We start from the raw sequence: 14,969 nt of genomic DNA on the forward strand, positions 1-14,969 counted from the left end.
TATGTATAGTTGACAAAATTAAAAGAAGCGAAAACAAAATAATTGTATACGATATTGTAGAAATATTATCTAATATCATATAATGTGTAATACAACAATACGTATAAATTTTATACTGTTGATAACTAATTGTTAAATGTTATTTTTGTCGTTTATCTGAGTATGAAGATAAAATATGTGATAATATTTATGTAGTTATAGAAAGTAGTTATATGTATAAACTTATTTATTTTCCAGGTACGTGTTTGTAAACAAAAATGTTTTCATGAAAGAGATGAGGATATTGAATGAAAAAAGGTACACTTATTGTTTGGAAGGTACATATCGCTAATAAAATATTGTTTTATATATTTTTCTTTGGTATAATATATAAAAAGAAATTAGAATGTCAATTGATATGTTAGAAATGTTAAAAGAACCAAGAATGATAAAAGTATGTGCACCAATGGTCAGATACAGCAAGTAAGTAATACAAAGGTTATTTTGTATGTTTCATAAAAATATGTATTTGATAAAGTAAATTTGAGTTAATAAAATTTAATGTTCCGACAGATTGCAATTTAGGACATTAGTAAGGAATTATGATTGCGACATATGTTTTACACCTATGATCTTAGCTGATTCGTTTATACGATCCGATAAAGCCAGGGATAATGAATTTTCAACCAATAATGAAGATAAACCGTTAGTTGTTCAATTTGCTGCAAAAACTACGAATGATTTTGTTAATGCAGCAGAAATGGTTGCTCCGTGAGTTTTCATTAGATATCGTTGTTCTATACAAATTTTGATATCTAACAAATGATTGTGTTAACAGATATTGTAATGGTGTTGATCTAAATTGTGGCTGCCCTCAACGTTGGGCAATAAAAGAAGGATATGGAGCTGATATGCTTAAGAAACCACATCTTGTAAAAGACCTAATATATCAAGTTAGAAATCGAATACCAAATCCATTTACAGTATCTGTGAAAATACGGTTGTTGAAAGATATTCGTAAAACCATTGAGTTTTGTCGAATTCTTGAAAAAGCAGGAGCTTCTTTTCTTACTATTCATGCTAGAACTCCTGAAATGAGAAACGAACCAATTGATATAGATAATTTAAAATTAGTGAGGGATAGCGTCAAGTTACCCCTCATTGCTAATGGAGATGCAAAAAATTTGGAAAATGCAAAAAACCTATTTATAGAAAGTAACTGCGAGGCAGTGATGTCTGCAAGAGGGATTTTAACAAACCCAGCCTTATTTTCTGGTCATTCAATTACACCTCTAAGTTGTGTACAAAATTGGTTAGATATTACATCGATTATACCAACACAGTTTTTATGTTTCCATCATCACCTAGTATTTATGTTAGAAAAATTACTTCCAAAGAAAAGTAGGATGTGTTTTAATAGTTTACAAACCAAGCCAGCAGTATTAGAATTCTTAGAAAATTATTACAATATAAAACCGAATGTGAATCCTAAATTATCAGAACCTGTTAAATGTACTTTTAATGTTCCAAGTATGAAATACAATAAGTATAATATAAAGGACGAAGATGATTTATGTACTAATTTCTTGGGAAATATATTCGCAGAATCATAAGTTTATTAATTTGTGTGTTCATATATTTATATAATATAATTAATAATGACGTAGAAAAATTAATATTTAACAGAATCAAATTGTTTCGAATGTAATTAAAATGAAGCGGTATTAAATAGTTTCGAATTACGAACGCTAGGTGCGCTTGATTCCAAACACGATATGTATGGGAAACGTATCATTTTATAACCGCGAAATTTCTGACACATTTTAATACTTGGTTTTAATTGAAAAAAGTGAAAAATGCATTTAATAAATGAAAAATAAGGAGCAGCATGTAGCAGTTTGTTGCAACAATATGAAGAATTTTGAATTGAGACCATATGACTTCTGGACCCTAACACATAATGGTAATATTTCATAAAATTTATTTAAAATTTCATAATTTTAAGTAATCTACTTCCTTACTGAAAAATTATATACTATACCATTATAACATTTTAATAACATTTTCGCTGAATGTTTCTTTTTAATATTTCGTAAATATTTGTACAGTAAGAAATATACGTATTTATAACAATATTATGTGAGAAAATTTTGTTTTTGTATTTATTATTACATGTAAGATTCGATCTTTCGCACCCAGTCAAAGAGGAAAGCGTCCATTGCTCTCTGATGTATCCAATAATACATCTTTTTCTCCGATTGTGCCGCAAGTATATCAGGCAAAGAAAAAGGTTTGCCGTAATATAAAAGATGTAAAAATACCAGAATATAAGGCCATTGCTCTTACAGCCGATGATGTTCAAACAACGCAGGAAGTAATTTCTGAACATGTAGTTATTTTTATTTCTTTTGAAACATTATTTATAATATGATTTATATAAAGTTTGTAATCCTATACTTAATAAAAAAATAACATTGAGCTTATAGGAAGAAAAAGTGAAGAAGCTTCTTAGTAAACCATTCAAGATACCAATCCCTGGTTATCAACTGTCAGGTCGTGCATTGGGTACACATTTGTCTGGTCCTCGCAGACCATTACACGATCCTGACGAAGCTAATGCACTTATTGTTTATTCACCACCCAAATTATCTGAACACGATAGACTGAAGTTAGATCAGTGAGTATAAAACATTTTGCCTTAAACATCAATGAATTGTTCGTAATTGTACATATTGTACATGTTTTTAGATCTAAACAGCTTGTACATGTCGTGGTAGATCCTTTATTATGTAATATTTTAAGACCTCACCAAAGAGAAGGTGTTAAGTTTATGTATGAATGTGTAACAGGAAAACGTATAGAAGGTGCTTATGGATGTATTATGGCAGATGAAATGGGTCTTGGAAAAACTTTACAATGCATAACTCTTTTATGGACTTTATTAAAACAAGGTAAATTATTATTACCTTATATAAAAACTGTAATTAAATTGTAAATTCAAAGTTAATTGATAATGATATTTTTTGAAGGACCTGAGGCTAAACCAGTTATAGAGAAGGCTATTATTGTTGCTCCAAGTTCTCTAGTTAAAAATTGGTACAACGAGATTTTTAAGTGGTTAAAAAATAGAGTACAACCACTAGCCATTGATGGTGGAAATAAAGCAGATATTGATGTAAAACTTACAGGTTTTATGAAAACTTACGGCCGTAGGTGCGCTAATCCTATTTTAATAGTGAGCTATGAAACTTTTCGTTTACATGCACATGTTCTCCACCAAGATGAAGTAGGACTCGTACTATGTGACGAAGGTCATCGTTTAAAAAACTCGGAGAATCAAACTTATCAAGCGCTTATGAATTTGAAGGCTAAAAGAAGAGTGTTACTCAGTGGGACACCCATCCAAAATGATCTTTTAGAATATTTTTCTCTTGTACATTTTGTCAATCAAGGATTATTAGGAACTGCACAGGTATATTATCAGTTTTTTAAAACTTACGAGTATTCTGTTCGCGGTAGGCCAACAATTTAAATCATATTATAATTCCATTTAGGAATTTCGAAAACAATTTGAAATACCAATTTTACGAGGGCAAGATGCAGCTGCAACGGACGCTGAACGCAATCTTGCTCAAGAACGTTTAACAAAATTAATAACTATTGTTAATAAATGCCTCATTAGACGTACTAGCGCTTTACTTTCTAAATATTTACCATTAAAATACGAGCTTGTAGTTTGTATAAAAATGGGGAAATTACAGACTGATCTTTATAAAAGTTTTATACAAAGCGATAGTATAAAGAAATCAATGGAAGGTTTGTTATTATTGATTTTTTATTGTACTATAAATTATTTTTAAATTTCACTAACGTATGTTATTTATTTACTCTTTACAGAGGATTCTGAAGGTTCTAAAAAAGGAAGTAGTCTTTCTGCAATCACGCTTTTGAAAAAGTTGTGCAATCATCCTGATTTAGTTTATGACAAAATATTAAAAAAATCCGAAGGATTTGAAAATGCCGCAAGCTTGATGCCATCAAATTATAGTACCAAGTGTGTATTACCAACATTTATTAACACAATGAAACGTACCATTATTTTTGTCTTCGTAATTCTACTTCTAGAGAAATTTTACCCGAATTGTCCGGAAAATTAATGGTATTAGATTGTCTTTTGGCATCTATCAAAACAACAACAAACGATAAAATTGTATTGGTATCGAATTATACACAAACTCTTGACCTCTTCGAAAAACTATGTCATAAACGGTGCTATAATTACGTTAGACTCGATGGTACAATGACTATCAAAAAAAGGGCGAAAGTAGTAGAAAAGTTTAACAACCAAGACAGCAATGACTTTATTTTCATGCTTAGTTCTAAAGCTGGTGGTTGTGGATTAAATCTTATTGGTGCAAATCGTCTTGTGATGTTTGATCCAGATTGGAATCCTGCAAATGATGATCAAGCTATGGCTAGAGTGTGGAGAGATGGCCAAAAAAAACCATGTTTTGTATACCGTTTTCTTTGCGTATGTAACACAGTCTTAGAATATATTTTAGTTTTTGCACTGTTTAAGTTTGCACTTAACTGTTGCAGACTGGTACTATCGAAGAAAAGATTTTTCAAAGACAAGCACATAAAAAGGCCTTAAGTTCAACAGTCGTTGATCAAGAAGAAGACGTTGCGAGACATTTTACATTAAACGATTTGCGAGATTTGTTTAAATTGGAGGAAGATACGATATCAGATACTCATGCAAAGTACGTAGGAAATAATTAAAAATTATAAACATCTATAATAAGTAATATAATTAAATTCGTTTTTAGATTCAAATGCAAAAGGTGCATTCATGGTATAGAAGCGATAGGACCACCCGAGCAATCGGATTGCAATTCTGATTTGTCAGACTGGAGGCACGCTCATAATCCCCGAAATTTGCCAGATTTATCACTACGGCAATGTTGGTCGAGTGGAATTTCTTTTGTTTTTCATAATCGTTCACACGACAAGTAAAATAAAATTACAAGTTTCTTTTTATTTTTTCTGTTTACACCGGTACACGATTCTATGCGAAAGTTATTGAAATGTCTATTTAATGCATAGAAAAATATAAAAATAATGTTTAATGTCAATACTCGGGCCACGAAAGCCTTAAATCTGTTCAATGTTAATATTTGAATCAATATTGTTTTGTAAAAATACGTAACTGTAATTTATTGTAAGTATTATGTAGTTTTAAAGGAAAGATCGAACAGTATGAAATTTGCACATACACATCTAGGGATACATATACGAAAAAGTTTTCGTTTACAGAGATTTTGGATCGTATATTAAAAATTTTTGTATTCATAAATGCTGTTTTGTAATTTACTACTAAAAAGAAATACTATGAAATCTGAAATCTTATTTTATTATAATGCGTAGATAATTAAACAAATCAAAATGTTAATTTCCCAAAAAGATTATTATTATTATATATACAATTGCTCTTTCGTAAATTTGCAAATAAATGCGGTAAAATATGAAACCGAGGGAATGCTCAAACGAAACCTATTCCAACGTGAAAGTATATTTCGAAGTATGATGTATTTTATACGAGCAATACATTTATAAGCTTGCTTTCGGATGAGTTGTGCGTAGAAAACCAAGGGTCAACAGAGGCTTCAGGAATTTGTTCCACATAAACAGCGGAACAGTGGAGAAAAGTGGGGAAGCGAGAGGAAGTTAGAGTGGGGGAATGCAAATAATGGAAGAAGCAACACGTGACCAGGCAATTCGGTCTCCGATTGGTGGATGGTGATGAACGTTGCTTTCCCTCCTGACCCGTTGCCATTCGCTCGCCCTTCTTCCGAGGTTCTGTGCAGCTGCCCGCTCAGAATAGTTCCAGATGTGGCCATGTTTAGTTTGATCTTTGAAGTTTTCGCTCATCGTCTCATAACTGATACATTTTTATACTATCTGCTGACACAGTAATACGGTCTGTCCGACCATCGTATTTTTCGCCTGCCTGCGGCTAGTCTCGTTCATAATACATATGTTCTTCTTTTGCCGAGATAAATCTCCAACGCGGAAGTACACGAGGGACGTAAAACGCTGTAAAACCATCGGGAGACACGAATCGCGTCGAGTCCGTGGATATTAATTTTCGATAATTCTATCGCCAATAACAGACGCGCGTCTAATTAAATACGCAGTTGTTTCTACGGCAAGGCCAGATCAATTTGTCGTTCCCTTTCTCTCTCTCTCTTTCTCTCTCCCAAAGATTTTAAATTAAAGAAAAAAAAAGAAAAAAAAAAGAGAGCGCCGTTATCAAATTACGACGGGAATCGTTAAAGTGGAAGCTACGCTTCGCGTACTCTTCGAGGCTTAAATTGTAGTTTTCGGAGAAACGTTCGGATTTTTTCCTTTTCGTACAAGTTGCAAAAAGAAAAAAGAAAGAAAAATAATAATAATACGCAGGCGCGTTTCCTTTTGAGCATCGCCCCGTTTTTTTACTCGCTTTACCAAGTATATTTACGTCCATACGAGAAAGATAATCTAAGACGCCTACGAACTTATCGGCGAGCCGCCATATGCCACGTCAAGCCAGAATGACGTTGCAGTGGCGAGATTGCGCCATTTAACGAAATTTAATAGCGAAGAAAGGAGACACAGTGAAATACATACTTCACCGAATCTAAAGTGCAATAATAAATATTCCGGATAAAACGGAGGATACAGAGAGTATTTAGTACGAAATAGCCTGTGTTCAGGCGTGAAGAAAAAGAGACAGGGGCGTATCCGAGTTGAGAAAAGGCAAAAAACGTTAACGAAAACTGGTACATTCGGTTGTTGGTGCGCGCAAGCGCGCTTACGTTAATAACAAGAGAGAAAGAGAAACGGAAAGACACGAAACATTCTGTAGGGTAATTTGTGTCCTGTAACGAGTATTTTCAAAATTTCAAATGCTAGAATTCAGGCACGCGATTATCTTGCAAACAAAGAGCCATCGAGTGTGGTCGCGTCAATCGATCGAATGATCATCGTCGGGCCACAGTGCTATATCATACGGTACAAAACACGATCGATCGGGACAAAACAATGGCATTAGAGAGTGTTTCCGCGGCTGAGACTCTAATCCAAAGGTTTGCCTCCACATTTTTTATTCACCACAAACAGTCGAAATTTTCTATGACTGTTAACTACCACCACGTCACACGTTGACCCCCCTCTTCGGAGGCTCCGTGCTGTCCCCCGCTTTTCGTTCGGCATACACCATTGGCACTGCGAGGAAAAACGAACCCATTACGCTGTTGTTCGGGTACACGTAATTCATTTTTTTTTCCTTATCTTCTTTACGGTTCTTCATTGCTCAGAAATTAAGTAGTTAGCCAGCCAGCTGTTCTAAAATTACGACTTCGCTTTGTATGCGCGAATAACGCCTTGACATCGTTCATAAGGTCAAGGCCATTTCTCGTAACAAAGATAGTTCTTCATGCATTTACGAGTGTAACGAGAAAACGTATGTATCTATCTATTTCGCATACCAACGAAAATTATTCGGATGAATTTGAATCGTCAAGTAACGATAGAAATTTTAGTTACATGCAAATATGTAAACGGTTCGTGTCTACGTGTAGAATTTTCATGCTTACACATGTAACTTTCATTTCTCGATGAGCATTGAAGGACTACGTATCGATGAAATTTCTCTTGTAAATGAAAATTCTAGAATGGAGGAAATATGCACGGGATCTTCGGGGAGTAAGATATTCCTGTTTATACATTTCCCGACTTCGTATACGACATATTTACACAGACAGATTTACACAGCTATCTAAACGTATCACACATGTAGCGAGTACGTATGTACATACATACATGTATACATAATTTACGTACATATGTATGTATATGCAAGCGGAAGAACGAGGACGAACGGGTCTGCACGCGAAAAAATTCTGACGGTGCGACGTCGATTTTAAAAAAATGTTACATGCACTGTTGGCAATGCTGTAATGATGACAATGAGATATGCTGCAAATAATGTGATGTTGTATATCGATCCAATGTTTATGCTATTGCATCGATGATGATTAATTATGATAGTTATGATAATAATGATGCTAATGATGAACGTGATTCGTGGGTAAGGTAACTCCAATCTATTTTATTTTTCTACACGACATGCAGACGACGCGTTTCATTGTGGTGTTCTATTTAACAACTTTCAGCGCCTCTAATTTGCAAATTACTTTTCTATTTACGTATATTAATTTTAAACGTGGGAATGGTGGTTATATGCTTCGTTTTATATATGGGTATTTCTCGATATTATTATTTTATGTTTTTATATTATATAAAATCAACAACGTACAAACACGTTTCGGGTAAATGTCGTCTCGCAGTTAAACAAGTCGAAAAAGATATTGTACGTACAAGTCGTAGAAAAATCTATCATTTTTCAAGCATATGTATCGTTTGACTATATTTCTGGGTTGCATCGATCGGTGCCCGCTGTGCTACGCAACATGTCCGTTAGTCGTGCTCCAAAGACAAAGCTAATGTTTTCAGCTCAACTAGTAGCGGATGCTCCTTTCGAGTATACTCCGCTCGACCAAACTTTTCGATGTTCCTTTATCCACAATTCCATACAAACCCATAATGTATTTAATGACCATTCCTGATAATGTCCCTGACAGCTATTATAACTACAATATTTATTCACGAAAAATTTTTCTTTTATTTAATCGACGAGACGTATTTTACGTTCTTTCTTTGGTCATTTATAGATAATAATGACGATGATGGCAATGAGGTGATAGAGATAAAAAAAAACATTTTTAATTTTATATTTTAATTCGTATGACTCACGTGAATTAATTTGTTCATGAGAAACCTTACCCACAAAGAATTTGCAGAATTATTAGGTATATTAGGGTGTTGGATATATATAAAGAAATATTTAAAATAATTATTTTTATGTAACAGAGATTATTTCCCCCTTGCATTAAGTTTAGAAACCTTGTTTTACAATTTCGTCTCTCTGCAGAAAATTATTTGATAATCTGTTTATTTATAATAAACATTGGAAAGAAATTTAAAATTATATTTAGAGTAATTTTACTGATACATATACAACATCTCGATACTTCAAATTTTTTTTTTAGATATTACATTAATCTTGTATTATTATCTAATTAGTTTATATAAACATATGTCATTGTTATAGAGATTTAATTTGATATCCTAACACATTTTAAAAAATAATTACACGATAATCTAAACAAAGCATCTTTTAACTAATATTATATTTTTAATATATGCACAGTAATAATGACAATGACTTGGAAGATGGAGAAATTCCGTCTGATGAAGATGACGAGCCTGTACCACCGCCTGTAATTGATGATACCGTTAAAAATGCATCAAAGGCAGATACATCAAAAAATAAAACCTTTGATTCTAAATTTAGTAAAAATAAAAAGCCCAGCGTTCAAGGAGGTAGTAAGCATGACAGATTTTTAAAGTATAAAAGTCCAACGGAAGATTGGGCTGGAGATGTTGAGAAAGCAATTAGAGCAGCTCTAGAAGAGGATGGTGCTAGAAATCAAGATTCTAAATCTAAGAATAAAAATAATAGAAATAAGAGTAGGAAAAGGCTACGCGATGAAAGGGAAGAAGACCGTAGCAAGGATCAGAAGGTTTTTAGATAAATAACATTTTATTAAGTAGTTGTAACAAATTAACTTTTGCTAGTAAATTTTACAGTATTATATTAAAATGACAAATAGGCTTATGATAAATCTATGGGTTACAGAGACGAAAGGTGAGCGACGATGAAAACGTTAACGACGATGAAGATGAGATGTTATTTGTGAGAGGTGCTTCACCTGTTAGGAAAGATTCGCAAGAAAATAGTTCTCCTAGACATACCAATGAACATGAAAACTTCGACAGTAATTCCGATTATGATGAAAGGCCTAATGTAAATCGACATAGGGATAATGATACTAAACGTGGCAATACAAGGGGAGGGGGAGGGGGAGGAGGTGGAGGAGGAGGAGGAGGAGGAGGTGGAGGAGGAGGAGGAGGAGGAGGAGGAGGTGGTACAATGATTTCTTGTAAATTCTTGATTCTTTCTTGCAAATTTTATAAAAGTATTTTTATTCTAATAGGACGGAGAGGAGGTAAAAATGAACGTGGCGGTAAAAATAAAACTCGCGGGCAAATGCGAAATGACAGAAATGGACGAAGAAATCAAAATAACGATCACAATCAAGATCCGGATGCTATATGCGTTTATTACATGCAAGGAAAATGTCATAGAGGAGATGATTGCCCTTTTTCGCATAATGCATTACCACCTAGAAAAATGGAACTGTGTAAATTTTATCTTATGGACTGTTGTGCAAAGAGAGACAAATGTCTTTACATGCATCATGATTTCCCATGTAAATTTTTCCATACAGGATTAAAGTGCAATCAGGGAGAAAATTGTAAATTTTCTCATCAACCTTTGAACGAACAGGTACTGATTGCTAAAACCTTTATGTTTTGTTTAAAAGTCACATTGGAAGTAACATTTTTTATCTTAGGTGAAAGGAATTTTACTGAAACACTTGGAAACAGCACCAAAGGAAATTCTTGGTGATTTTCCACGGTTAAGTAGGGATGGAGCAATGTTAATGATAAATAACACAGCAAGAACGCTAGCTCAGGGTCAAGAGGTGACAAATCAAAAAATTCCAAGTCTTTTTGATTTAAACGTGACTGCGCCAATTAATACCACAGAGAAAAGTAATGAAAAGGAAGAGAAAGGTATATAAATAGATTTTGATTTATATTTTTTATAGAGTTACTTATAATAGAAATAAAGTTAACGATGTGACTGTAATGTTAATAACTACTATCAATTTTTGATACAGAAGAGCACACACCTCAACAGAAAAGTGTTAGAGAAAGAAAACCATCTGGTAAAAAAACTCGATGGGGTTCTGACGAGGACAGAGTTCCGTATGAACAAATTATGCTATTACAATCAGCTAATGAGTTTGGTTTGCAACTTCCCAATGCTGCACTAGGTTTAGCAACTCAACAGCAACTACATCAAAAACCATTGATACCACAATCTATACCAAACATGGACTTTTATACCGAAGCCAATTCTGAATTGAATAAAAATACTTTAAGTAAAGTACGAGACAGAGAAGATTTTACAAAGGATGTAGAAGAGGATGAAATTTTAGAACAGGTATAATAATTATAATTCTATTACATGTGACGAATCTGCTAAAATGAAAAATATTCATAATATTCTTTTTCAGGCAAAAAAGAAAGATACCTCTGTACTTGAAAATTCGAAAGATATAGATTTAAGACAATTGTTAAAAACCTCGAAAAAATCGCCACCTGTTGTTAGTATAGCTGACGAAGTAGCAAATCTTACTAAATCTAAGTTTGACGAAGAGAGTGACCAGGATGAAGAAACTGACCTTGTGATTGAAGTGCCAACCGAAGACGATGATAAACAGAAAGACAAAAGTACAGATCAAGAAGGTAGGACAGCTTTTGTTTATATAAATAACCAAGAGATAAAAGATATCTAATTAAGGCATAATTTAGTCAATAAAACAAATAGTAAAATAGTACAGAAATACATAATTTATTATAGAAACGACGTGTACCGCAAATGAACAAAGTATTAATCTCAGTGCCTCTTCGCCACATGCGGAAGAGCAAGAAGTGCCGACTCACTTACCAAAAAAAGCACAGGAATTATTTATGCGTATTCAACAACAACAACGGGCAGCTCAAGATAGCTTTAAAAATATGGAAAATGAGTGCTCTACGCGAAACACAGATCAAATTCTAGAAGACTGGTATTCAGACGATGAGGATGACGACGATGACGATGAAGGCGGCAATCTTACAATAGTACTTTCTAATAAGGACACTTCGAAAGAAGAGAATGAATTTACAGAAAAGACACAGAATATCGTCATTAAAGAAGAATTTCAACCTCAAACTTCGACACCTGCCATACCCCAACCAGCAGCTATCGTAGACAAACTCGGTGATTTGAGTAAAATTGATATTAGTGCCGAAGTGTCCAAGTTACTATCATCGCTTAAAGCGCATAGTTCAACGACGAGTAAATCTGGTCAACAGTCTGCCAATGGGCAGGATTATCTTTCAAAAGTTAAATCCTCACCAGACAGAATGTCGTCGGACGAATCTAATAGCCAAAATAAAATGAGTATTGGTACAACATTCAGTACTTCGAGTCAGTTGATGAAAATTGAGAATGAAACATCAAGTCCACGTTCCTCACCTGGAATGAGCTCCGTGCCTGTGTCCAGAGATCCTCGCATGTCTCGAGATCCAAGACAACGCAGAGACGAACAGAAGTCAAGTAGCCCCAGTAGAATAGAATGTAAAAAGGAATCAAAGCATCTTCGATTGGAAACGAGCATCTATAGTTCTGGTATTACCGCAGTTGACACCAATATGGACACAGATCTTCGTACTAAAACAGATCAAGATCTCAGAAGAAAAGATATGGATTTCAGACAACGATTTCAGACTGGTTTTGGAGATACAGATCTTCGAGTTGTTGGTGCAGGTTTTACAGATACATCCACTAAATCTGACATTGATTTACGGCAAATGTTAAGTCTACCATTCAAACCAGCACCATCGCACATACCTTGCACGGAAATAGATGCAAGTATTTCTTCGCATCCTCCGATGACGTACAAAGTATACGTTGTTGATATACCGAGACCCGATTATACGGGTCTGAAACTTACCAAGAATGATGCACAGGTGAAATACGATCCACGTTTAAGGAAGATATTTAGAATTGGTAAAGTTGAATTAGCTGATTCTCCTATGTCTCCGCCTCCAGTAAAACCCGATACTCCGAAGTCGCCCCCACAAGTCCGATCTGATCCACGTCGTAAAGCTCTTGAGGCTTCCAACTTATCTTCTCAAAATGTAAATGCTTCCATGATGAAAACTGTACAACAGTCACCAATGGAAATATCAAACATAGGAATGGGTACTGGTGGAATGCCTGTTCCTCAGGTTATGCCTGGACCACAAGGTATGCAAGGGGGACAAGGTATGATGCCTATGGGTCCAAATCCGATGCTTGGAAACATGGGCCCAATGGGACCTATGATGAACGCTCCTATGGGACCTCAAAGTATGTCGCCGATGGGAATTGCAGGAATATCCAATATGCCGCCAGGTATACCTCTTAATGGACCACCAGTTGTGCCTCAAAGTCAAATAAACTTTGATCCACGTTTCAACGTTCAACGTAACAACGGAGCCGGACTTTTAGGCCCAGCACCTGGTGTAGGTTTTGGACCAGATGTTAATTCTTCGTATGATGGTGCAGCCAATTATTCTGGTGGTAATTTCAATAACTTTGGTCCCAGTCCTGGTCCAGTACCGCCAGATTCCAGTATAATGGGGTTCAATCCAAATGGACCGAATCCAAATTTTGGAATGGATGGACCAGAGTGGAATGGAACGAATCAAAATAGACGTGGTGGCCGAATTAGGCGGCGAAATCGAAACAGGACCAATATCGTGACTAATAATTAAAGCAATAAGCAATTCTGAGTAGGTACATAAGCGAAGTACCTGGTGATAATTCTCATTTTAATTTAAATTTGTACAGCATGCATTGTTGATATAATGCATTCATTTATGCGGTCCAGATTAATTGTTTTGATCGTGTCAATTGTACATGGTGTCAAATGCTCGCTAGTGATTAAATAGCAAAATAGAAAATTAAGGAATCGAAAATATTAAAAAATTGTAAATGAATATACTTTAAAGCATTTGTTAAGAAGTATGCATACCATGAACGGTATGAATAATGCTCATAATCACGTGACGTTATATATTTTATTTAAAATAAGAAATCATATTCTACAGTGAAAATATTATATACAGACTACATCTATTAAACTACAGATAAAAGAAATTATTTCATCGAACAGATGTATCTGTATATATAGAAGGAGATCATCCATTTGAAAAGACATTTAATACATAAGATACGATGAATGAAACTCGTTTGATTGATATTTTTTTTTATGTCTTCCATGTATAGTAAATAACATCAATGCATTATATATGATTCATATGCACACTGTAGTTTTGGCTTCTAGAACGCATATATAGACTTTTATCAAATTGTGTTCAAGCTTGATGTAAATTGTTCAATCGTTGAATGGCCTATGGCTCATTATCAGAAATGGAAACACCAGTGAAATGACAGAACGTCAATCAGTACGACATTGCAATATTTTGTAAAAATTAATGTATTTATAAGAATTTTGAAAACAGTTGTACATGGACATACTTTTTTACTTGCATAAGTATTGAAGAGATATAAATGGGTACATAATATCTTTTTTTTTTTTTTTTTTCAATCTTTTTTGTAGAAGTTGCAAATTAAAAACTTTTGAATAGATGCTAATCCTGTAATAATCAGTTTTACACTGATAGTAAAACTTATATCCAGTAATTACATTTATCCATTTCGTGGTACAACTGTACGTTCCACACTAATGTTAAACACAATTATCTGCTAGAATGCAGATTAAGAATACTTCCTCTTTAAGAAATAATATTAGAAACAGATTATATTTAAATTTAAAGAATTCTTCAGTCATTATTCAGTGTTAACCTATCAATTATACTATTTTTCTTTATTATTACTATTACTATTATTATTATTATCATTATTATTATTATTATTATCATTATTATTATTATTATATTATGATACTATAAAGTAAAATTACATTTGTAAAAAAATAAAGTTTACTATCATATAGTAAAACTTTTTGTACAATTCAATTATTGATTCTAAGATGATTTTCTATAGTTTCTTTAATATCATAAATAATGCTGTATTTCCTCAGTGTACTTTTCAAAATATAAGTACTCCAAATATGGATATAAAAACAAGTTTTATACAATAT

The 14,969-nt window shown here is 33.7% G+C and overlaps 2 protein-coding genes across 3 annotated transcripts; both read left to right on the forward strand.

Moving 5' to 3' along the window:
* The first annotated feature begins 25 nt into the window (after positions 1-25).
* Okr (DNA repair and recombination protein RAD54-like okr) lies at positions 26-5,473 on the forward strand. 2 transcript variants are annotated; one of them, XM_076774783.1, is made up of 12 exons: positions 26-462; positions 553-750; positions 818-932; positions 2,159-2,368; positions 2,466-2,656; positions 2,728-2,930; positions 3,009-3,451; positions 3,534-3,795; positions 3,877-4,033; positions 4,105-4,510; positions 4,579-4,742; positions 4,809-5,473. In XM_076774783.1, exons 1-12 carry the CDS (start codon positions 386-388, stop codon positions 4,993-4,995), a joined length of 2,613 nt encoding a protein of 870 aa, XP_076630898.1. In that variant the 5' UTR covers positions 26-385; the 3' UTR covers positions 4,996-5,473. The 2 variants fall into 2 exon arrangements, with proteins under 2 accessions (XP_076630898.1, XP_076630897.1); XM_076774782.1 differs by lacking the exons at positions 26-462; positions 553-750; positions 818-932 and adding an exon at positions 1,611-1,942 and having other exon boundaries at positions 4,809-5,469.
* A 403-nt stretch (positions 5,474-5,876) lies between these two features.
* On the forward strand, positions 5,877-14,827 carry Su(sable) (suppressor of sable). Its single transcript, XM_076774801.1, has 8 exons — positions 5,877-7,106; positions 9,293-9,665; positions 9,782-10,013; positions 10,140-10,492; positions 10,560-10,782; positions 10,890-11,215; positions 11,289-11,520; positions 11,636-14,827. The coding sequence occupies exons 1-8, from the start codon at positions 7,063-7,065 to the stop codon at positions 13,576-13,578; spliced, it is 3,726 nt and encodes a 1,241-aa protein (XP_076630916.1). The 5' UTR covers positions 5,877-7,062; the 3' UTR covers positions 13,579-14,827.
* The last annotated feature ends 142 nt before the right edge of the window (positions 14,828-14,969 follow it).

Source organism: Colletes latitarsis, chromosome 10 (assembly GCF_051014445.1).
Source record: "Colletes latitarsis isolate SP2378_abdomen chromosome 10, iyColLati1, whole genome shotgun sequence".
NCBI classification, from domain to species: domain Eukaryota; kingdom Metazoa; phylum Arthropoda; class Insecta; order Hymenoptera; family Colletidae; genus Colletes; species Colletes latitarsis.

Bases quoted from the DNA above. Each gene is read 5' to 3' on its own strand.
- Okr (XM_076774783.1), top strand. From the start codon at position 386: ATGTCAATTGATATGTTAGAAATGTTAAAAGAACCAAGAATGATAAAA. The intron at 2,369-2,465 runs GTAGTTATTTTT...TTGAGCTTATAG, and splicing joins AGGAAGTAATTTCTGAACAT to GAAGAAAAAGTGAAGAAGCT. The intron at 2,931-3,008 runs GTAAATTATTAT...TATTTTTTGAAG, and splicing joins ATGGACTTTATTAAAACAAG to GACCTGAGGCTAAACCAGTT.